The sequence below is a fragment of the Manihot esculenta genome, chromosome 12 (genome assembly GCF_001659605.2).
Source record: "Manihot esculenta cultivar AM560-2 chromosome 12, M.esculenta_v8, whole genome shotgun sequence".
Lineage (NCBI taxonomy): Eukaryota > Viridiplantae > Streptophyta > Magnoliopsida > Malpighiales > Euphorbiaceae > Manihot > Manihot esculenta.
Window position 1 is genome coordinate 34,855,074 of NC_035172.2, and position 24,104 is coordinate 34,879,177.

General features: G+C 32.2%; 4 protein-coding genes across 9 annotated transcripts; 2 read left to right on the forward strand and 2 right to left on the reverse strand.

Annotated features, from left to right (window-relative positions):
- Positions 1 to 712: 712 nt before the first annotated feature.
- Positions 713 to 2,773, forward strand: LOC110628021 (cytochrome P450 78A7). The gene is made up of 2 exons (XM_021774458.2): positions 713 to 1,877; positions 1,958 to 2,773. Exons 1-2 carry the CDS (start codon positions 885 to 887, stop codon positions 2,570 to 2,572), a joined length of 1,608 nt encoding a protein of 535 aa, XP_021630150.1. The 5' UTR covers positions 713 to 884; the 3' UTR covers positions 2,573 to 2,773.
- Positions 2,774 to 5,765: 2,992 nt separating this feature from the next.
- Positions 5,766 to 8,757, reverse strand: LOC110627786 (shikimate kinase, chloroplastic). The gene is given in 12 exon segments (XM_021774149.2): positions 5,766 to 5,960; positions 5,962 to 5,987; positions 6,154 to 6,218; positions 6,339 to 6,417; positions 6,521 to 6,650; positions 6,758 to 6,840; positions 7,003 to 7,090; positions 7,279 to 7,351; positions 7,436 to 7,490; positions 7,604 to 7,662; positions 8,194 to 8,525; positions 8,611 to 8,757. Coding segments are annotated over 11 exon segments (921 nt in total). The 5' UTR covers positions 8,417 to 8,525; positions 8,611 to 8,757; the 3' UTR covers positions 5,766 to 5,920.
- Positions 8,758 to 14,723: 5,966 nt separating this feature from the next.
- Positions 14,724 to 19,918, forward strand: LOC110628098 (pentatricopeptide repeat-containing protein At4g39530). Of its 6 annotated transcripts, XM_043948708.1 has the most exons (5): positions 14,724 to 17,735; positions 17,825 to 17,882; positions 18,256 to 18,309; positions 19,354 to 19,458; positions 19,553 to 19,918. In XM_043948708.1, the coding sequence occupies exon 1, from the start codon at positions 15,054 to 15,056 to the stop codon at positions 17,478 to 17,480; it is 2,427 nt and encodes an 808-aa protein (XP_043804643.1). In that variant the 5' UTR covers positions 14,724 to 15,053; the 3' UTR covers positions 17,481 to 17,735; positions 17,825 to 17,882; positions 18,256 to 18,309; positions 19,354 to 19,458; positions 19,553 to 19,918. The 6 variants fall into 6 exon arrangements, with proteins under 6 accessions (XP_043804643.1, XP_021630281.1, XP_021630282.1 ...); XM_021774589.2 differs by having other exon boundaries at positions 14,724 to 17,882; positions 18,256 to 19,055; XM_021774590.2 differs by having other exon boundaries at positions 14,724 to 17,882; positions 18,904 to 19,458.
- Positions 19,919 to 20,432: 514 nt separating this feature from the next.
- Positions 20,433 to 23,433, reverse strand: LOC110628100. Its single transcript, XM_021774593.2, has 3 exons — positions 23,254 to 23,433; positions 22,155 to 22,400; positions 20,433 to 20,726 (listed from the first exon to the last, which is right to left on the reverse strand). Exons 1-3 carry the CDS (start codon positions 23,269 to 23,271, stop codon positions 20,679 to 20,681), a joined length of 312 nt encoding a protein of 103 aa, XP_021630285.1. The 5' UTR covers positions 23,272 to 23,433; the 3' UTR covers positions 20,433 to 20,678.
- Between the last annotated feature and the right edge of the window lie 671 nt (positions 23,434 to 24,104).

The following is a 24,104-nucleotide window of genomic DNA, read 5'->3' on the forward strand; positions in this document are numbered from 1 at the left end:
TTTTATATTACATTAAAAAATAATTTTTTATTGATTTAAGTAAAAAATTAATTAATTGATTATAATTAAAATAAAAGTAATAAATAAATCAAAATTTTGACTTTTTTAACTGTTTAGCCTTTCAATAAAAATATTTTCAATAATATTAATAATTCCATCAGAAGAAAACAAAATCCACTAAAAAAATTCATAGGTTTTTTCTTGCAATGTTCGAAGGAACCACCAAAATCTATCATTAGCTTTCTTTCTTAGTTTCTTTGAGTGTTTGTCTCCGACTGTGACAATAAATTCATAGCGTCACAGCTCTCAATGCGTTGTTACTGCTGATCTGCAGTAGCCTTTTCAATTACTTCGCCGTTTTTAGCCTCCAATTCTATGGTCGTCTCATTGAATGCTGTCTTTCTTTCTACGCTCTTCAAGATTGTAATGGCCCCTTCACCCCCACCACATACTCTTCACATTGCATGCATTTCTTATATTTCTCTCTCTCTCCACGTGAATCCATCCCCCTCCTCTCATTTCTCTTTACTTTTTTTTTTTGACAATCACACGTATTCTAACTCAATAAATTAAAGTTAAATCTTATTCATTCTATATCAATTTACTAAAAAGATAAAATATTTTTAGAAGCCATATTTCTCCGACTTGCATATTCCAACAAAAAATTATGGAACAGCTTCTCTGTTAAATTACAACAAAATACAATGAATCATTAACTTGGGTCGTATCTAATAATATCTTGTGCCCTAGCTGGCAGCTAGTTGCAGAGCTTCTTCTATATAACCCCATACAACTCTCGTCTTCTCCTCAAAGTCTCCCTTGCTTTCCTTCTCTCGTGTGTCAAACAAGTTCACTTTTCTTTCTTGAACTTTCTTTCTTTAGAAATGGACTTGGGTTTGGCTGCCAAGGACACCACCTGGTGTGTGTTTACTCTCCCAGCCTTTCTTGGCTATAGGAACGTTTTAGATTCCTTTGTCTTGTTTTCACTTTTTATGGCGTTTGTCTCTCTTTCTCTTCTTTCTTGGGCCTTTGCTGTTGGTGGTGTTGCATGGAAAAATGGAAGAAACCAACGAGGCCCTGTTCCTATCCCTGGACCAAGAGGTTTCCCCATCTTTGGTAGCCTTGTCACTTTGAGCCGGGGCTTGGCTCATCGTTCTTTGGCTTCCATTGCATGGAAGCGGGCTAATACTTCGCTCATGGCTTTTAGCCTTGGCTCAACTCCTGTTGTTGTAGCTTCTGACCCTCATACTGCCAGAGAAATATTAACTTGTCCCCACTTCGCTGACCGTCCGATTAAACAGTCAGCTAAGAGTCTCATGTTTAGCCGAGCTATCGGTTTTGCTCCCAACGGTACTTACTGGAGGCTGTTAAGAAAAATTGCTTCCTCACACCTTTTTGCACCACGGCGCATCGCTGCCCATGAAACTCTTCGTCGCCTAGAATGTGAATCTATGCTTCGCAACATAGCTGTAGAGCAAAAACAAAAAGGTTGCGTCTCTTTAAGGAAACACCTTCAGTTGGCATCCTTAAACAACATCATGGGCAGTGTGTTTGGCAAGAGATACGATCCTGCACATGATAGTGAGGAGCTCGAGGAGCTTAGAGACATGGTTGCTGAAGGGTTTGAACTTTTGGGTGCATTTAACTGGTGTGATTATTTGCCATGGCTGAATTACTTATACGACCCATTTCGTATACATGAACGTTGCTTGAATCTCGTTCCCCGAGTTAGGAAACTCGTTGTAGGCATTATTGAAGACCATCGGCTCAGTGCTGAGTCAAGAAAGGAGCTTGATAGTTGTGATTTTGTTGATGTTTTGCTCTCTTTGGATGGTGACGAGAAGCTGCAAGAAGATGACATGGTTGCTGTGTTATGGGTACGCAATAATCATTCTTGTTTTTCCATTTTCTGTATATTTGATTTTGAGCCGGTTGGTTTGATTTGGTTCTTTTGCAGGAGATGATTTTTAGAGGAACCGATACAACAGCTTTGTTAACCGAGTGGATCATGGCCGAGTTAGTATTGCACCCGGAGATTCAAGAAAAGCTTCGGAGAGAACTAGACGGAGCAGCCAAAGATGGGAACTTGACAGACTCCGACGTGGCAAATTCACCTTATTTAAAAGCTGTTGTGAAAGAAGCCCTGCGGGTCCACCCTCCTGGCCCACTCCTGTCATGGGCCAGGTTGTCCACATCAGACGTCCAACTCAGCAATGGAATGCTGATACCCTGGAACACAACTGCAATGGTCAACATGTGGGCGATCACGCATGACCCAGTCATCTGGGTAGATCCACTGGAGTTCAAGCCAGAGAGATTCTTAAATGGTGATGTAGACGTGAAGGATGGAGATTTAAGGCTCGCACCATTTGGGGCAGGGCGGAGAATGTGCCCAGGGAAGAACCTAGGGCTGGTGACGGTGACTCTTTGGGTGGCAAGGCTGGTGCACCAGTTCCAGTGGGTTGAGGATGTGGCTAATCCAGTGGACCTGAGTGAGGTGTTGAAGCTGTCTTGTGAAATGAAGAAGCCTTTGCGAGCTGTGGCTTTGCAAAGGATGGATGTTTCCTCTTAGGGTTTCTAGGTGTTGTGGGTAAACTATATAATATAAGGTTGATTATATAATTATCAAGACTTGGGTTATGTCTTAATTTCTCTTTTTGAATTTTGATGTTAGTTTTTAATTTAATTTACGTGTAGGTAAGTTGTAGTTTTTGTAAGGAGTTGCTTGATCATATATATATCTTTTCTAATTTTGAGATATAATTAACTACCACTTCAGGTTTTTTCCTTTTTTCTTTTTTAATGATCGGTGCCCTTTCAATTTTAGGTTTTAATTTATCATCTCTGTTTCACAATATATTTTACTCACCAAAATCAATAAAATTAATTAATAATTAAATTTTACATAATTTTAATAGAAATTCATTTGAATTTACAAAATGAGACGAAGGCTAAATTATTAAAAAAAAAAAAAAAACTTTATCAAGGTAAGACAAAAAACCTCATTTCTAAGTATTTTTGGGTGAAAGCGGCAAGCAATGCTGCAAAATCATTATGTACAAGGCAACAAATAAAAAGAGTTGCTTCCATCAACTCATTGTTCCTAGTATTAGCCACACTCCGGAGCCAAGCATGCTAATTAAAGTGATTATTCGGTTGGATTTAAAATTAAATAAATTAAAAATTAAAATTTTTTTATTTATAAAAATTAAATTAAATTGATTAGGTTAATTTAATTAATTTAAATTTTTAATATATATTTTTTATTTTTTATTTTATTTTTAATATTTTAAAATTTAATTAAAATATTTTAATTTAATATAATTTAATTTTTTTATATTATTAAAAATAATATACCATTATTATTAATCAATTCAATTAAATTTTTTAATTTTTTTAATTAAAATTAAATCAAATTAAAATAATTAAAATTTTTAAAATTAAAAATTAAACTAAATTAAAATAAATAAAAAATCAAATCAAATTTTTAAATTAATTTAATTCAATCAATTTTTTCGATTTAAATCAAATATTACTCGCCCTTAATCATAATCGGTTCAAATTGAAATTTAATTTAATTTTTCTTTTAATATAAAAAATAAATAAATGAAATCTATATCCCGTATATTATATATTACAATTTATAAAATATTAATATTATTATAATTTTAAAATTTTAAATTGAAACTGATTCCACACCAAATTGACACTCAAATTGCTTATATATGAAGTGAAATTTATATATATATTTTAAATATATTAATTAGATTAGATATTTAAAATTTTAATATTTAATTCAATATATTTTAATAATAGCACTTATGAAAATATAATAAAATTTAAATTATTTTTTATTTCTAATATTTAAAATAGTTTTTGAAAAACGGTTTTTTGATCTATCAATTATAATTTCACCTTAGTTTAATTTACTGAATTAATCACTAAAAAATACTTCTTTTGCAGTTTTTATTATTTTAAAATTATTATTTATTTTTTATATTATAATAATATAAAATTAATTATTGTAATTTTAATTAATTTGATCTTCTGTAATAATTAAGAAGTTAAATTATTGTCAATAATGGAGAGGGTGTCGTTTTATGAGAGATAAATGAGGGAGGACAACTGGAAAAGAAACAAAGGAACGAGACTAGTTGAAATAGAACGAAATTAAGGAGGGAGCACAGCTAGCAGAGTGTAATAGTTAGGGTTTGGAAGCAAAAACAAAACATCTCCCACTCCCAGGATGTAATGAAATGTCCATTTATAGTTTTTGTCACTTCTTCGTCAGGACGTACAATAAAACCCACAGTTTTTGTCAGCTCTATCCATTGCTGGGAATTGCAAACGTTGCCTTCTTCTCCTTTTTTTTTTTAAATTTATTTTTTATGAATTACTTTGAAAAAAAGAAAGAAAGAAAGAAATTAGCAGAGAAGCAGGCAGCAAAAGCAGAGCAGCGGCGGAGGAAAGAGAAGAAGGAGAGTGACGTGTGTTGTTGGTGTCAGAAAGAGAACAATACCATGTGATTTTTTCAATCATTTACTGACCCAAAATAAATCTGTTCACCACTTGCTTTTCTCTTTCCTCTTCATTTTTGCATTCTTTTTTCTATTTTTTTTTTAAATAATAAATAATAAGTCTCATCAAAGTCAAGACTTGGTTCAACCCTAACCCAACAGTACCTTTGGTCGGTGTATATATTAAATATATTTTAAATCAAAATTTTAAAAAAATATAAAATAATTTCTCATTTCACTTGTACGAAAGAGAGAGAATAGAAAAGCAAATCAGTTCCAGTGTTTTTCGGGTTTGGCCTTGTGATTTTTTGTTTCTTTTGAGTTTTGACAGTGGTGATTGCCTTGCTGCTCTCTACAATCAGTGCTGTGGGTTTGGCAGTGGAGCAGAAAGAGACGCTAGCTTTACTAACAGTTGGATTGGGCTCTTAGGCCTATGGGTTTATGTTTGTTTGTTGACACGTGAATGTATGTGTTTTCGGCCTAAATTGCAGGTTAAAATTTTTTTTTTAATTTTGTAAATAATATTTATATTAAATTTGAATCTATTATCGGAATATGTATATATAAATAAATAATTAGATATATCATATATATTTTTATAATATATAATATAGAATAAATAAAATTTTAAATATTTTATTTAATTATTAAAATTTAAAACATAAACTAATCTTTCATTTTATATTTTATATAACTTATTAAATTAAAAATTATAATATTACACGAATTTCAATACTTTTCAGATAATAATAATAAAATTTGAAATAAATTTAAATAATTTAATATAAATTTTAATTAGATTTAGAATAAATTTGAATATTTAATTTATTAAACAGATGTAAGGTTTAATAAATTAACCAAGGAATTCTTTTATCAAGGGGAGATTAGAAGCAAGTAATCAAAAACCCACCAGCAGAAATGGAAAAAGCATAGTATTGCACCTTGGAGTTACTCCTTCACTCTGTTTTGGAAATGTACAAATTCAAATATGTACATAGAAGTTGGAAGGTTATGATAACACAAATATTTTGCTAAACTTGTTCCTTCCAGGATCAAACTCAAAATGATCTCCTTTATACGTGCAAAGGTTGGATGCTCAAACCCACAAAAACCCACAAAATTCGACTCAGCTCGACTTGATTCGATGTGAACTTGTACAAGGAATGGTTAATGCAACCCTTTCTATTTGTTGGCATGTGATATAGATGGAGAGTGATTTCACAATACACAAAACTTGCACTTTCAACATCACAAAACACAACTTTCCACCTCAGATCACATAGAACGAATATGTACAAGTAACACGCCATGTTCTGCGAATAAAAAAGAAACATGGCATAAGCTACAGCTCGAATAGGAAGCAAAATCACACACAGGGCATCAAAATTCAGAACCAGGGTCAGTTAAGCAACATTCCCATTAAAGTCAATGCCCTCCTCTTGCTAGGAAATCCTCAATTTGTTCTAAAGCCTGGCAAATTGTCCAAATCCAATCAGTAAAGACACCATGGGCTTGTAGTAAGAAAACAGATTTCAGCAGGGCATGAACACATGGTGATATTATGATTCCAGAACTGTTGTCTTAGTTATGCATGAACTGAGTATTGAGTTTATGAAAACACACGCACAGAATATACCTCAATCACAATTGCAGTCGGTGTGATACTGGAAACATCTCTATATCCTTGTTTCATCGCAATATCTGTGCAACAAGAACACTTGCTATCACACCTTTTTACATAATAAAAATTCTCAAAAGCATGCAAACATAACAAAAAATAATGCAATGGACACAAATTTGAATAGGTGCAGGCCCACGTACTTTCCAGAGAAATCCTAACATTGGCATTCGCATAACATTCACCTCTCTCTTCAAGCAAAGTAGACAAACGCCTGAAAACCTGTGGAGAAGTTGAAGTGCCGAAAGACAATGTGGATGCCCTTTCTTGCTTGATTACTCACCATAGCATATATAAAAAACAGGATGGTGAATAGAGAAGCTACCTTTGTGTATTCATTGCCTGAGTCATTATGCAAAAGTGGACGAGAATTAGTTCCCACTGCTGCAATCCTCTGTGCTAAGGCTTCTAAAGGCACATCCAACCAAACACTAACCCCATTTTGCATGTATTTCCTGGTATAGCATACAAAAGGAAATTATCCCAACAAACTAACATAAAGAAGCCAACTGAATAAGTAGACCATACAAATTTTAACCATTCATTGTGTTCAATATTATACCAGTTAATGGGCCGTACAACTGCACCTCCACCAGTAGAAACAACAAGCCGATGCATCATAGATAACTTCTGTAAGGCCTCAGTCTGCAAGGCAAGATTACAATCATTAAGCAGATAATCATGCATGTCTCTGAGTATTGCATTAGTATCTATGCATGCAGAATTAGATTAGCAGTAGATAATGCAGTTGGACAAACCAATTTATGGTTGGTGGCTAATTGATATGCATATGTTATGCCAAATTACCTCTTTATTTCTGAAGAAGCCCTCTCCGTAGAGCTTAAAGATTTCAGCTACAGGTGTTCCATCTACCTCCTCCTCCACCAATGTGTCACTGGACCAACCACAAAACACAACACAATGTACATATTATTTAGCAGATATAGTAGTTGTCAAGTGGACTATCTGCATCATAAGAGATACAAATTAAATGTCAAGACAGCTTCCAGCTGTCAAATTTTGTTTATGAACTTTTCTCCTTTAAGAAAAAACAATAAGCTATAGACAATGACAGGTACCAACCAGTCACAAAACGAATAACCAAGTACTTGTGAGAGAATCTTGCCCACAGTGGTTTTCCCAGAGCCCATCATTCCTGCATTTCACAAACACTTAGTTACGCCTAGAGTAATCATATAATTGCTAACAGATAAATGAAGAGTAAGACAAAGATACTAACCAACAAGATATATACAGCGTCCATTTATGTAAGGCTCAACCTCTTGTGACTTATTCTGCAAATTTAAAAGGATGGCGAAAAAGATGCTGAAACATGTTTAAAAAAAGGCATTCCTCCTTAAATTTCTTAAGTCCCAATGACTAAATATCAAAAGACATGAAATCGGACCTTCAAAATCAGATATTCATCACAAGAAGCATGGGAACTTCCAGATTCCATAACTGAAGCTACAAAAGCAAAAATCAAAACAAATAGTTAAAATCCAAAAAGCAGAGAGGAAGAGAGTGATACAGATCAAGTATAACATCAAGGAACTCACTCATCCATTCTTTTTCTTCAAACACGAGATATCTATTCTCATACATCCAATTAAACCATAAAGATTAAGTAAACAATTATGGACAACCTGATATATTGTAAGCCTAATCAGGAGCTATGAAACCAATCTAGAAAACTTTTTTCCCGCCACCAACACAAAAATTGCAGAAACTAATAATCCTCCACACAAAATTACACATGCATGGCTACATTGATCATGTCATCATTCCAAAACCCTCATAGATAATTAGCAATGCAATCCAAAACCAACATTGGATCAACTTGAATTTAAGAACAGTTACTAGTTCTACAAGAACCAGCTTAGTTCTCTCTAACAACATCAGAAAGCAATTTACAAAGAAAACATCACTCAAAAACCTTTCAAAACAATTAAATATAAACATAATCATAAAGAGCTTAAAAATTGTAAATGCGACCACCTGGGGAGTTCTTGTAAGAACATAAAACCTCCAAGGAAACTGATCTGTGCCTATTTTTATTTCTCGCGGGCAGAAAATAAGCCGAAACAAACGCTGGAAATTTCTGTTTTCCCTTCAATCTCCAGGCAAACCTCAATGAACTGGTGGGATGCTCCCTGACGAACTTTTCAGAATCGGTCCATGCAGTAGAAATTTGCAATCGTTGCGCAAGTTTCACATCCATTTCTCAAAAACTTCACTGCAGCTCAATCAAAGATTTCTATTTTAACCAATTTCTTAATTCGTAGAGACAAATCATTCAATACCCAATCCGCAGAAACAAAAGGCGATAGCTGAAAAATCGTTACACAATAAATAGAACAGTGAAAATGATTGAATTCAGCAAAAAAACTAATGTAAAGCAAGTGATTATCTCACCAGATAAACCAGAATGTGAGTCTTCCAACACCGAAAATTTTCAATGAGCCCTGAAGCAAAGAACTCATATCGAAGCTCCTTCACCTCCGATGCTTCGTTTATAAAGCAGCCGTTGAGTTCTGCTGGGGGACACCTTGCGGTTGTAGTTTGACGTATCCTTGAAATACTTTCTTTTTATTTTAAATAAAATATATCTAAAAAAAGCGAAGAAAACATTTTTGTTTTTTAAATTAAACACATTTTTCTCAATTTTTCTAAAAAAAAAATCATCATTTTCATTTTAAATTGAAAAAACAACTATCCCTCTAAGCCTTATCAGTTAACTAAATTTATTTATTATTTATTGCAATATTATTAAGTTAGTAATTATATGAATGGTGATTTACGATTTAGTCCCTAGATATTACCATTATTAACAAGTCAGTCCCTGTATTTTTAGAAATCTATTAAAACGTCCTTATGTTTTCTCTCCGTCAACGAAATAGTCCTTTTGTCTATTTTTGCCGTTAAAAATATAGTAAAAGACTATATTATCCCCCATTATTTTTCTCCTTCTCCTCCTTCTTCCTTTTCTTCTTCATCAATTCTTCTTCCTTCTGCTTCTTCTTCTGCTTCTACTTCTTCTCTTTTTTCTTCTTTTGCTTCTTTTTCTTCTTTCTCTTCTTTTTCTTCTTCTTCTTCTTCTTCTTCTTCTTCTTCTTCTTCTTCTTCGGAGGAGGAGGAGGAGGAGGAGGAGGAGGAGGAGGAGGACAACGACGACGACGACGACGAAAGAAAAGACGGAGACTATTTCGTTGACAAAAAAAAACGATAAGGACGTTTTAATAGATCTGAAAAAAGATATTGACTATTTTGTTGACAAAAAGAAACAATAAGGACGTTTTAATAGATTTCTAAAAATATAGGGAGGGATGATTTCGTTGATAGAAAGAAACGATGAATAGGGACTATTTCGTTGACATAAAAAAACGATAAGGATGTTTTAATAGATATGAGAAAAGATAGGGACTATTTCATTGACGAAAAAAACGATAAGGACTTTTTAATAGATATGAAAAAAGATAAAAATATTTTAATAGATTTTAGAAAATGTAAGGACTAACTTGTTAATAATTGCAATATACAAGAACTAAATAAATGATTTTATTTGAGGATAAAATTGAATTTTAAAAATTTTCTCAATTCTCTTTTATCTAATTTTAACGGAAAATAGGACGGAAAGACTATTTCGTTGACGGAAATAAAATATAAGGACGTTTTAATAGATTTCTAAAAATACAGGGACTGACTTGTTAATAATGGTAATACCTAGGGACTAAATCATAAATCACCCTTATATGAAAATTAAATTAAAATTAAATTTATTAATTATTTATTATAACACTGTCTAATATGATTAGATGTTCAAAAAAAGATGGGTTATTTTTAGAGAAAATTTTAAATTTTTGTAGGTTGTAGTTTGATTTATAAATTTAAATTATACTCAAACTTTATACTCGAAAACTTATAAAAAAATAAATTAAAAATTTTATATTCAAAAGAAATATAAATACATAAAAATTAAAAAATTAAAATAATCATAATAGTAATTACATTATTAAAAATTTATATTCAACTTAACATTTTCTTATTTATTGTATTTCAATTTTTTTATTAAATACTCATATAATTTCAAACGGACAATTAAAATTAGACTAAAAAAATAAAAATATATAGTATTTTTATATTAAAAATCTGAGATTCTTCGAATTTAAGATTTCTCAACTTTAAAATCAATTATAATATTAATGAATTAAAATTTTTAACAAAAAAAATTGAGTAGTTAATTTTATTAAAATAAAAATATTAAGTAATAAATTTTCTATTTTAATTATACATAATATGGTTGATAAATTACAAGATCTTACATAATATGTTATTTTAATTAGTTTAAATTAGGTTAGCAGTATTCGATTAAAATCAAAATAATCGATCGAATCAAATTAATTTAAAAATTTCATTCGATTTTTTATTTATTTCGATTCGATTCATTTTTAATTTTAAAAATTTTAATTATTTCGATTTGATTTTGATAAAAATAAAAAAAAATTGGATTGAACCAATTAGTACTAATAGTATATTATTTTTAATAATATAAAGAGATTATATTATATTAAGATCAAAATATTCCAATTAAATTTTAAAATATTAAAAATAAAGTGTAAAAAATAAAAAATTTATTAAAAATTCAAACCGATTAAACTGAACCGAATCAAACTGTATTAGATCAGTTTGATTCAATTCAATTTCTGACTAAAATCAATTCGGTTTAATTTTTATAAATACAAAAAATTTTAAATTTTAGTTAATTCAATTCGATTCAGTTTTAAATTAAATCGATCGAATGTTGACCACTGATTTTTAAATAAATTTTAAAAGAAATAAAAGCTATTTAAAAATAATAAAAATAATAATAAAAATAAATTGAATGATAGACCATACCTAACACATTGACTAATGTGTTTAAATGGGTAGGCTTAGGCAATATTAATGTTTAAGCACATCTAACTAGTCTTTGTTCAAGTAGTTGAATGAAGAAAAATTAATGAAATAAATTTTAAAGGAAAGTAAAGACTTTAGAAAATAGCTACAAATTTCCAACAGAATAAAAAATAAATTCACAATTTAATATTTTTATTATTAATTTTTAAGCGTATGCTATTTATAAAAAATATAATTATTTAATTTATAAATTTTATAGAATATAATATTAAATTTTTAAATTTCATAAAATATATATAAATAACCATTTAATATTTAAAAATTTAGAATGATTGTAAATTATATTCGCACATTAAAATTAAATAATTATATTTTTATAATAGCCGTCTATTAAAAGCTAATATATGTAAAATTAAGATGTAATTTGATTTTTTTTTTATAGATAATGATATCAATTTGTATAATAGAATAAAAGGAATAGAAAAGAGATGACAAGGCCCTTTCCTACAAATCAGCAGCAAAAAAAGACCCACCTACAACTAGATCTAACCAACCCTCAACCACAAAAATAGATGCGCAAAATTAGACAAAACCACCAACAAGAAAAAAGATACTAAGGTCAATGCATCGTCAACGAAACTCTCAACTTTCTGTCTTTCTCGCGATTCAGGTCAGCATTCGATCGGTTCGATTTAAAATCGAATCGAACTAAATAAATTAAAATTAAAATTTTAGTATTTATAAAAATCAAACCGAACTGATTTTGATCAGAAACCGAATCGAATCAAATCAAATCGATCTGATTCTGTTCGATTCGGTTCGATTTGATCGATTTCGATTTTTAATAATTTTTTTTATTTTTTACACTTTATTTTTAATATTTTAAAATTTAATTAAAATATTTTTATTTTAATATGATTTAATTTCTCTATATTATTGAAAAAACATATTATTATCACTAATCAATTCGATTCGGTTTTTTTAGTTTTTTTCTGATTAAAATCAAACCGACTCAAAATAACTGAAATTTTTAAAATTAAAAATCGAATCAAACTAAAATGTATAAAAAAATTGAATCAAATTTTCAAATCGATTCAATTAAATTAATTTTTTCGATTTAAACCGAATACTACACACCCCTATTCTCAACTCTCCCGTTGAGATCCACTGTATATAATAAATTAATGTCTATTGGGTTAAATATTTATATAAAAATTTATGTTTAATATTATATAATTTAATTAATTATTTGCAAGTCCCCATATGAATATTTTTTTATTAAATATAAAATTAATTTTTATATAATATATAGATTGTCTTAAATAAATATTAAGATTTAAAATAAAACAAGGCACAGTAAGGACGATTTCAATATAAATGACCAAGTGGTTGGTTTACGTACCATCGGATGCCGACTTGGATTGGTCGTTTTCATGTTACTTGAGTAATGAATGAAGTGCGTACTTTTTCTTTTTAGAAATAATAAAAAAAAATTCCCAACTACCCAACTTAGTTAACACCTATCTACCAAACGCCATTCACAGTGCTGCAAGTATATACTGTATTACGGTGGTAGGCAGTGCATTAAATTAATGATATTAAAATATATAATAAAAAATAAATATTAATTATTAAATTTATATTACTATTAAAAAATTTATACATATATAAAAATAAAATTTTAATTTTTTTTAAAAAATAAAACTACTTATCGTATTAATAAAATTTCATCAAGCAAATAGAGATATCATTTTAAACAGACAGACGATTATACTTAATAGATTTTCTAGCAAAAATATGAGCCGTTAGAATAGTATTACGATGAAACTATATAATAAAAATATCAATTATAAAATCTAAAAAAAATTTATAATAATTTAAAATCAAATCTTACTTAAGATAATTTGACAAAAATATTTTTTAAGTGTCTGTCTAAACCCCTGCATAAGATAATTTGATAAAAATGCTCATTCTTTTTTTTAATCTCTCGAGTATAAATCATTAAAATATCTCGAATAAAATTACGAAACAGAACTTTTACGAGATAAAACTCGAATAAGATTTCAGGACTGATATCGTCGTTGCGATTCCGGAAACCCATAATAACTAATAAACTTTCATTGAACATTATCTTCCGAAACAACTGAATCAATAAAATTTAAAAATAAGTCAACCACAGAAACAAACACATACTCTTCCACATTAATGAAAGGACTCCTCCTAATCCTTGTCTATTGACTGAGAAGCAACAATCAAAATGTAAAAAATTACAAAAAAAATTCATACGAGAACTAAGAGTTTTTATTTCCATCAAAAATAAAATGTTCGGCTTGTAACTAGTAACCAAATCCTTCAGTGTGCATTAACTGTTCGAGAATTGCCGAGTTCTCAGCAGTTCCAATATATAATGATCATTGCTTTTGACTATCCTGACTTTTGACGGGATGAGTCGCTTCACTGTTACTTGTCAAATTAACATTTGCAGGAGTGTTGTTAGAGGCATCCTGTTGAGAGGAAGGAAAACTTGTAACAACGTTATGTTTAGTGTTTCTTGACCTTTTTCTAGCATCATCAATTATTCGGGCTGTAATCTCCTCACCCGGGAGCATAATTGCCGAAATTACACAGGCACAGGCTTGTCGATCTCTGGTTCTGACGAACAGGTGCTCTGAGGAAATAACCTCAATAAAACTTGATATCTTTTTTCTTCAACTTCAGCCGCAAGTCACAGAAAACCTCCACATGATCTTGTATCTCATTCCAAACAAGCAGGAATCGATTGTACAACTAAGGACCCCATTCACTATATTTTCAAAATCAACATTATTAAAAAATCAAAATAGATATTTTTTTGTCTCTAATTCTATAATAGATACCTCTCTAAAGGATGATATAAATATGGTAAAGAGAGCTGCATATTCTAAAAATTAATTGGATTGTATGTGAGAAACATTTTCACCATACAGAAATCATAAGTGACGATCGGAATATATTTATAACTCTTAATAGGGACAACAACATCTTCTTTTTTATCGATAGTCAATTGACGCAAGTCGTCTTCAATGGAAAAGGGAAAAAAGAAGTTAGGTTTAAGAAAAAGAAAAAGGTGAGATCATCAAGTCACAAAGGATGATAGGAAACCTTGTATCGAAAGTAAGTTGATAAAAGTAATTTAATTTTAAATGTGTTTTAGTTATAAATAAAATTTTAATTTTAATTTATTAAATTTGATAAAATAGCACTCACAGATATAATTTTATGATAAGTACATCTGAATAAATTTAAGAGATCTCATATTTTACCTTTTTAATTTTTAATTCTATTTTAAATAAAAATAAAAATAAAATAAAAATATCTGAAATATTTAATAATTTGTCTTATAGAACAGAATTCGATCAGCTAACATTTTCCTTTCTTTAGGAAGTGAGGAAAAATAAGAAAGAGAGAATAAAATTTTCTTTGCCTTGTTTATTTTCTCACCACAATGGAGGGAAAATAAAAGTAAACCATCATTTCAAATTAAAATTACATTTGTAGCCTTTAATTTCTTAACTTCATTTTGAAATAAAGGATAAAATAGTAATTTAAAAAATATTATTTTCATAAAAACTCAATAATGGACAGAATTACAAGATCATAAAGTGTTTCCGTTTCAAAAAAAAAAATCATAAAATATTTATAGAGTCCAAATGAAAAGCCCACTCAGTCCCTGAGTTGAAAAGGATGCAGCCCAATTTAGTAGTGCGTTTGTTTTGGATACAAAATGTCACCGAGTTGAAGCGCTATACTGATTGACCAACTAAGCCAGCGGCGGCGTAGGCAAGTGGAGTTGATAATAGACTCATCCTATACTTTTGCTTTTTTTTTAATCTCTTGTGGAAACTCCGCGGCGCCATTGGCTGCCTTTGACAATGACGGAATAGCTGGGATGCATAACTTGTAACGCATGCATTCTCTGTAAAATGAGAAATCACTATCCATTAACACACCACCTTAAACATTATCAAAAATTTCCCAGCAAAAAAGCTTTCAATCTCTTCAAATTAGTGTCGCCATTCATTCGGGTACCAAACCCACATCTTTCATTTCTTAAACCCACCACTAAAAGTCTCCAATTAGCCAATCTCTTACGATCACTCCCTTACAACAAACCCATATCACACTACAACCAAATCTGTGCCCAAATTATTGTCTCTGGTCTTGAATCTGATACTTTTTTAACTAATTTACTTATCAATCTGTTTGCGAAGTCTGACTTTTTTTGTCATGCACGTGAACTATTTGACAAAATGCCAGAGAAAAACTTAATTTCTTGGTCTTCAATGATTTCTATGTATTCCAGACGTGGTTTTAGTGAAGAAGCTTGGTTGATGTTTTTGGATTTCACAAGGTGTTGCAATGATAGTCCAAATGAGTATATTTTAGCTAGTGTTATTCGTGCTACTGGGCAACTTGACAGAGGCTGTGGTTCAGTAGGTAAACTGATGCATGGTTTTATCGTTAAGCTTGGTTTTGATCGAGACGTTTTTGTGGGTACCTCTTTGGTTGATTTCTATGCGGAGAGTGATGACCTAATTGAAGCGAGAATGGTCTTTGATGGGTTGTTGGAGAAAAGTGCAGTTACTTGGACGACAATTATCAGGGGTTATGTTAGAAGTGGGTGGAGTGAGGTGGCATTGCAATTGTTTAACCAAATGAGAGAAGCTGATATTGTTCCGGATAGATATGTACTCTCTAGCGTTTTAAGTGCTTGTTCAACACTTAAGTTTGTTCAAGGCGGCAAGCAAATTCATAGTTATGTGTTGAGGGTGGGAATACAAATGGATGTTTCATTAGTTAATGTGCTTATTAATTTTTATGCCAAAAGCGGTAAAATTCAAAATGCTAGGAAATTATTTGATCAAATGGTGGATAGAGATGTAATTTCGTGGACTACAATGATTGCTGGGTATATGCAGAATTCTTTTGATGGGGAAGCTGTCAAGCTATTTGTTGAGATGACCAGATTGGGTAGAAAGCCAGATGGATTTGCATGCACTAGCATACTCACATCATGTGGTTCACTTGAGGATCTAATGCTGGGGAAACAAATCCATGCCTATAGTATCAAGGTTAATCTTGAGTTTGATCTTTTTCTGAAAAATGGTTTGATTGATATGTATGCAAAATGTGATTCCTTGAATGATGCAAGAAGAGTTTTTGATTTTATGACTAATCATAATGTGGTATCCTACAATGCGTTAATTGAAGGATACTCAAGAAGTGAGCAACTATCCGAAGTTATGATTCTTTTCCATGAAATGAGGCATAGGACGATCCTCCCAAGCCTTTTGACATTTGTTAGTCTTCTCAGTGTATCAGCAGCGTTATCAGCCCTGGAATTAAGCAAGCAAATTCATGCACTCACCATTAAATTTGGCGTCTGTTTGCAGATATTTGCTGGCAGTGCCTTAATAGATGCTTATTCGAAATGTTTATGTCTTGTGGATTCCAGACTTGTATTTGATGAGATGAACGAGAAAGATATTGTAGTCTGGAATGCAATGTTTTCTGGTTATACCCAACAATCAGAAATTGACGAGGCTCTCAAACTCTACTCTGAACTACAGGTATCGGAACTAAAGCCCAGTGATTTCACTTTTGCTACCTTTATTACTTTAGCCAGTAACCTAGCAAGTCTCCAACTTGGCCAACAATTCCACAACCATGCCATAAAGATGGGTCTAGATTGTGATCCATATATCACAAATTCCCTTATAGACATGTATGCTAAATGTGGAAGCTTTGAAGATGCCCGCAAGGCATTTGGTTCAGCAATTTGGAGAGATGTTGTTTGTTGGAATTCCCTAATCTCAACATATGCACTTTATGGAGAAGCAAAAGAAGCTCTTCAGATGTTTAAAGGTATGATAGAAGACGGAATAAAGCCAAACTATGTGACATTTGTGTCTCTGCTTTCAGCTTGTAGTCACGCAGGTCTCGTTGACGATGCACTTCGTTACTTCAAATTAATGCCCATGTTTGGTGGTGATCCTGGGATAGAACATTATGCCTGTGTGGTTTCTCTTTTGTGTCGTGCTGGTTTACTATATGAAGCAAAGGAGTTTATTGACAAAATGCCGATAAAGCCAACAGCAGCAATGTGGAGAAGCTTGCTGAGTGCATGTAGAATTGCTGGTGACATTGAATTGGCAAAATATACAGCAGAGAAGGCTATTTCAGTTGATCCAAATGATAGTGGTTCATATACTTTACTCTCGTATATGTTTGCATCTGAAGGAAAGTGGGAGGATGTGAAGCAGGTGAGGGGAAGAATGGATCTTGTTGGGTTAGTGAAAGAACCAGGACATAGTTGGATACAAGTGAATAATGAAATCACACAAAGCTAACCTTCCTGAGCTCTTGACCCATTATAAACAATTTCTTCCCTGTAAAACTTGCCCAAAAAAGAATTTATATATTGAGCTCATGTGACGTGATCTGGAGCCCAATTAAATGATTAAAAAAAAATCCTGGAGAAAGAAGAAATGATAAACAGAACGATCAGACTGAGCCCAAATCAGAATGGGCCCAAAGTTGGTCAAACCCAACTCGAAGCTGATATGGGCATACCTTTACCAGAAAAATCCTCCATTTTTGTTCTGGTAGCTTCAGCTTTTTCCTCTTCTTCGAACTTCTTCACAGAAACTCGTACTGAACTTTGGTTTATCACAAATTTCTTACTTGTTTGAAGCTTCCAATCTGCAACAATGGCGACTGTGATGCAAAAGATCAAGGATATAGAAGATGAGGTATTTATTTTTCCTTTTTCCTTGAAATCCGTCAAGTGCTTTATTAAAATATTGGGTGGGCAAAAATACCCAGTAATCCATCAACTATCTAGTTTTCAATAGGCTAGGGAAACCGAAAATAATATCGATTTTTTCTGGGGAAAACATTGTTCTGCTTTGATTTTTGTTCTAGAAAGAAATTAATTTTGTGGCGATAATGAATTTTTCATGCTAAGAAAATATTGTTCATTGTTCAAGGTAAAGGGAAACGTTTAAAGAGAATACTCTTTTTAAAATATTTTGTTGATGGAGATGATTGTGTGTTTATTCTGTTGGTTATGTTTGAATTGGACTGCGAGTGTAATATATATATATATATATTTTTGTTGTGCAGATGGCAAGGACTCAAAAGAACAAGGCAACAGCCCATCATTTGGGCTTGCTCAAGGTACTTGCTGTTATTGTTTTCCTTATTGAGAACTCAGGGAGAGGAAAAATAAATAAATAAAAACACTTGTCAGTGTTGTATAATCCTGAAAGTTCATTGTTCACATTAGGATCTGTTACAATTATGTGCTGGGATGTTAAATCTTTAGAGTAGAAAAAAAGGGCTGTATCCAGCAAGATGACAAGTATTGGGAGCATTTCAGTCGTGCAACTGATCTAGGTTTTGGAAATGATTGATTTTCATACCTAAACTCTAACTGAAAGATCAGAAATAAATTGCAGGGCCTCTTCTCTTCAGCATGATTAATTAATTCGATATGGAAAGTAATGCTGGTCAAGTGGAAGGGACTCCCATCCCATATGTTATATAATGCGTTTGTTATCTGTCTCTTTCACATTGTTTCCTGCATTTCCAACGGTCGCTCTGATTGTTTCCTGGAACAGTGAACTGGCTAGCAACACTACTAACTGCATATTTTCTGCTAGTGTACAAATTAAATTAATTTCAGACTTTTTTTTTTTTGCTGTAAGATCTAGAATGTGTGCTAATTTATGTGGTTACTTGGATTGGAATCTTGATGGTTTGCTGGAGAAGATATGGGAATATCTAGATTTGTTGCACATATTTACAAAACCGAAAGGAACGGATCCAGACTATGAAGATCCTGTGATTCTATCATCTAAAAAGCAGACAGTTGAGGATTTTTGCAACCGAATCCATAAAGATATGATTAAACAATTTAAGTAGTAAGCATCTCTTAAACTACTGTTATTTTTCCAAGTGTATGTTCATCAGAAATCCAAAAACGTTAGTAGTAAGCACCTTTGCGAATTGCAGATTTAGCATGCATGTGATCAGTTCTAAGTCTTCATGTAGTACTTGAAGAAAGTAGATGTTAACTCACATATCAAGCAGTTGGGTTTCAAGGATATCTTTAGCAGTGTCATTTAGCTTATGCAGATAGCATGTTCCTGAGAGGGTTACATTTCTTATTCTGTTCATCATGCTGGCTTGCATATTATCTGCACAACTTCATCTTTTTAGGTGTCATATTAGCATTATGAGCCGTCTTGAATAACTTTTGGCATATGATACACTGCTCTGTTATGGGGATCAAGCGTGAATCACAAGCCCCAGAGAGTTGGCAAGGTAGTCTCCTCAACCAGTGTTTTTTACCTTTTATTTTTCTTTTCAAAATTAGTTTTTTGTTTGACTTGATGTTTGCTGTGCATTTTTGTCTCAGGATCATGAACTTGAGGATGATAAATTTCACTCGAATTCTCAAGAGTTTGTCGAATTCTCAACACTACGAAAGCAAATACCGAATACCGCATTCCTGAGAGATTACTAAAATTTTCACGTTACCAAATAGAGTGGAAGAAAAGCCTCTCACTTGGAACATGAGACAGCTTGATATGTAATTAAACCTACTTTCTGATCAAGCACTTCTTTGATGATTTAAACGTCTGTTTGTCATGATGTGCATCTTACTTGTATAATAAGATGGAAAACTAACCAGAATATCCGATCTATGGCTGTTTGTCATGATTATTTAAATGTCTGTTTGGCTTCAGTTTCAATCAGAGAATATCCTCTTGTTTTTTTCTTTTTCTTTTTCTTTTTGTCATCTTGGGAAGTTTGTGTTGTTTTAGTTAGCTTTTTTGTCATTTCGAAGGCAACACAAATTCAGAAATTTCTTCTAGACGTAAAAGATACAACCTAACCCTGCCAAATTGATGTGCACAAAGCTTAAGATCCCTCAATGAGTGGCCGATGGCTAAAATTAACCTGAAAAATCAACTTTCGCCTATCACTTTGGCAGTTCGACCAAATTGATTAGGCAGCTCTCAGTGGCAGGAACAGAATAGAGAACTTATGGAACTGAAGCAACCAAAAGGAGAGGCTATTATTGCCCACAATTGGATCTCATCTACTTTGCCCCTTCCTCTGGTCCCAATCTCAGAAACAATTTCCTCTGGCCCCATGTATGTTTTCACTCAAAAGCAGACTGAAACAACACAATTGCCAGTCCAATTTCAAAATCCAACCGCTGGCTCTTGTCTTGTGCTCCACTGCACCCACAGACCATGACACCCTATGTCTTTATTCATGAGGTCCACTAGTAATCAATTGCCACTTCTTGCTCATTATCAATCAGTGAATCAAAGTGCAGATCAATCTTAATCATCACCAAGTTACAAATATATCGTCCTTTTCGTTGAAACTTCAGGGCGGTGAAGAAAACAAAAACAACTTTGAAAGGAAAAAAGGAAAAAAAAAAAAAAAATACAGTGGAAGAGACTAAAGAAATTATCTAAAATACATTATCATTACAGGCGACCTAGAGGACGATAAAATATCCTTGAACATCAGGCTTTAACACAGCAGTTGAAGTAGCTAAAAATGCTCCGCCTTGTCTGTTTAAATAGACATAAAGGATATGATTAGAAACTGCATAAACAAAATCAATTACAAAATTATTTAAGAATTAGCGACATAAAGCAAGTCCCAGGCATTCATTCAAAGCTACCAACAGTACGAATTCATTTTATCCCACGTTATTTAAGATGGACCCTCTGGTATCAAACAGATAGTGGATTAAGAGGAGCTTCAAGAAATAAATTACCAAATATAATTTCAGAATTTTTTTTTCTGATTATTTTGCATACTTCATGTAGTTTTTAACAATTCGTCCGCATATTTTAGCAACTCAGGAAATATTAAATCTATAAGTGATCAGTTAACTAGTTAATTAATCTTCTATAGGAAGTATCTTAATTCTTATACAAAATTTTGACAAAAAAACAAATCGAGTGGCCCAAAGCTTCTGTTGTATGTGCAATTAAGTGCCACCTAGTTACGTAGAAGATGATCCTCAACTTCCCTCTGTGGGCACACATCTCTATAAGGGCAAGTAACTGAAAAGTACCTTAGTAACATTTTGATTTTCTTAAATGCTAGGTACTGATCATAGAGCTCAAATCTTATCGGACATTAAGCATCTAAACTCACATGAGACAATTGTCAGATCGCTCAGCTGTTCAGCAACCAAGAGATTTTATTTGATTTTTATATTTCCCATATTCCCTTTCAAATCCCCATATGATTGATGTCCTATAAAAAAATGTAAATTGCAACTTGTTTGCACTTGCAACAAGAAATAAATAATATAGTTGCTATTCTCCAACTTCTAAATCTTAATTTCTCTTTGATCCACCCTAAAAATTTTAAAGTGTCAATTGTATACACATAGTACAAGGTAAGTATATAAAAAAGGTAAAGGTATTTATTAGTTAGCCATCAACAATCAGATATTATTAAGTTCATAATCTATTGCGCCTTCCCATTTCGTACAGTTTTTTGGACACCACAAAGAAGTATTTGTTTGTGGATGTTAATGCAATAGATTCAATTAGATGAAACAAATAATAAGTGATCTTCTCTGCTAAAATCGCCCCAGTGCATCAAGCTGGAAGGCCGTCCCAAGTTTTTTATCCCCTTCTTTGAGGTGGTCCTATTCCAAGTGGTCTGTGCTTTTATTTTTTATCTTTCGAAGCCAAGCATTATTAAAGCCTTTTTTTGTGAAATAAAGTCAGGAGCTCACAGCTCAACAGGCCATATTGATATGCTTTTAAATACATGCTACCTACTGGCTTATAAATATTGACCCACCTTAATAAACACAACCAAGCAATTTCCCCACCATCATATCACATGAATGCCACTGCTATTTATGTTGTTTATGACATTATTCTCTCTAATTCATTAGCATAATTGCGGCCTGTACTATTATATGTATAATCTTCAATAAAGCTTTCCAAATAAAGATGGACAAAGAATCTTACATTAGGGGAGTGATGATGGCTTTGATGGTAATGATCATTGTGGCGATCCTCACTACGGGCAGCTTTTGCATTGGTAGCTGTTGGGTTAATAAAGTCTTCTTCATTGCCAAGACTGGCTCTTGATACATCCCTCTTATTCTGCTTCCTCATTTCCCTGATTTTCGAGAAATCCATTGAGTAATCTGGCAATTCACCCTTCTGATCCCAATCCCCAAATTGTGGTACTGAAAGCCATGGTGCAGTTTTCTTCACAGAAAAGGAAAAAAAAAAAAGAGAAAGAGAAGAAGAAGAAGAAACACATTAACTAATGTTCAAACTCCCCAAATGGACAAACACAGAAAAGATTGATAATTGACTAAAGCAGAAGGGATTAGTGCTGCTTTGAGCTTACAAGAAACTAAGTCCTTCATGTCAGCATATGACATTAACAAACATGTGAACTAACAAATTAATTAGGAAAACCACAACAATCGTGTAAGTTAAACTTGAATCTAAATTTTAATCCTCGGAATCAGTCTTAAGTAAAGCCAAGCCAGAAAACAAAAGAAAAAAAAAGATTGAAAGTGGGTACAAGAAAGAAACATGGAAAAGGAAACAAAATAATTGCGACAACCATCGTATTTCCAACTTCAAAGATTTTACATAATTCTTCTTTATCTTTTTTTTTTTTAAGGGAAAAAGCTTTGACTACTTCTGAGGTTTGAAAAAAAAAAAAAAAGCAAATCATTACTCTGTTTGAATGTTTCAAAAAGTAACTTTTTGAGCGAACAAAATAACCAAACAAATTAAAATCATCCTACTAGATCTCAATCGATAATCATATTCCATCTTTTAGGAAACAGAGTGATGAAATCTAGTGTTTATTGAGAAAACGCAAGTAAATCCTCAAGCAAGCAGAGACAGACATGAAGATATAGACCAACCCTGCACAATAAGCAACCGAATTCAAATCATGTACTCGGTTAAACATCCAATAAGAAAAAAACACAACCAAAAAACTTTCACTTTCCGCTCCTTTCCAAATTCCATTCCCTGAGTTTCCCGAGAAACAAACAGCGAAACAGAGCACACAAAGGAACAAAGAAGAGAAAGAGAGTACCTCCTTACGATCCTCCATGAGAACTGCAGAAGATCTAGCAAAGGAATCGGAGGACGCTTGGAGTGTGAGAGTGATTCAACCTCGAAAGAGAAGCTTTCTTCTGCTTCTTTTGTGAAAATTTCTTGTGCAGCGCTGTCCGTGTCCGTTTACGTAATACAACTGGTTTATAGAGCTCTACAGCGCGATGACAGACCGTCGTTTTATTCTTTTTTCCCAATTTAATTTATTATTCAATAGACATCTGACACGTACTTTTTATTTCGTTTACGATAATGGGTTTCAACTTTTAGTTTTATTACGAAAATGCCACCATCCTCCGCGGACATTCAGAGAACGTCTTCTTCGACCTGTGACTGTTGGGAACCCGTCATCGGTCTCGTGGAGATTCGGAAAATTATTTTAAATTTTATGTATCTTTTATTTAAATTAATTACTTTAGAATTTAATTTTTTTTTATCAATGTTTAGAATTTCATTGTTCAACCTTAATTGCTAACTTAATGTACATTTCTGTTGGGATTGTTATATATATATACACTGAAACTCAACTCCCTAATGAACAGTTTATAAATAGCGATGATTTTGAGATTTTAAAATGACTCAATTACCATTATTTAATGTCGCTATATAATTTTTATGTTAATTTAAAATTTTTTAGTGAAAGTATTTATTATCTTTTACATATATCTTTAAAATTTTTAAATTGTCCGTTATGTGGTCATATATGCTATCTTTTTATCTGATATAAACGTTTTTTTCTCCACTTGCTACCATTGACTTTTTATCCCTTTTCCATTCTTCGCAAGATGACGCCGTTTTTTAAAAGAGATCATGTCCACATATTTCAGTCAG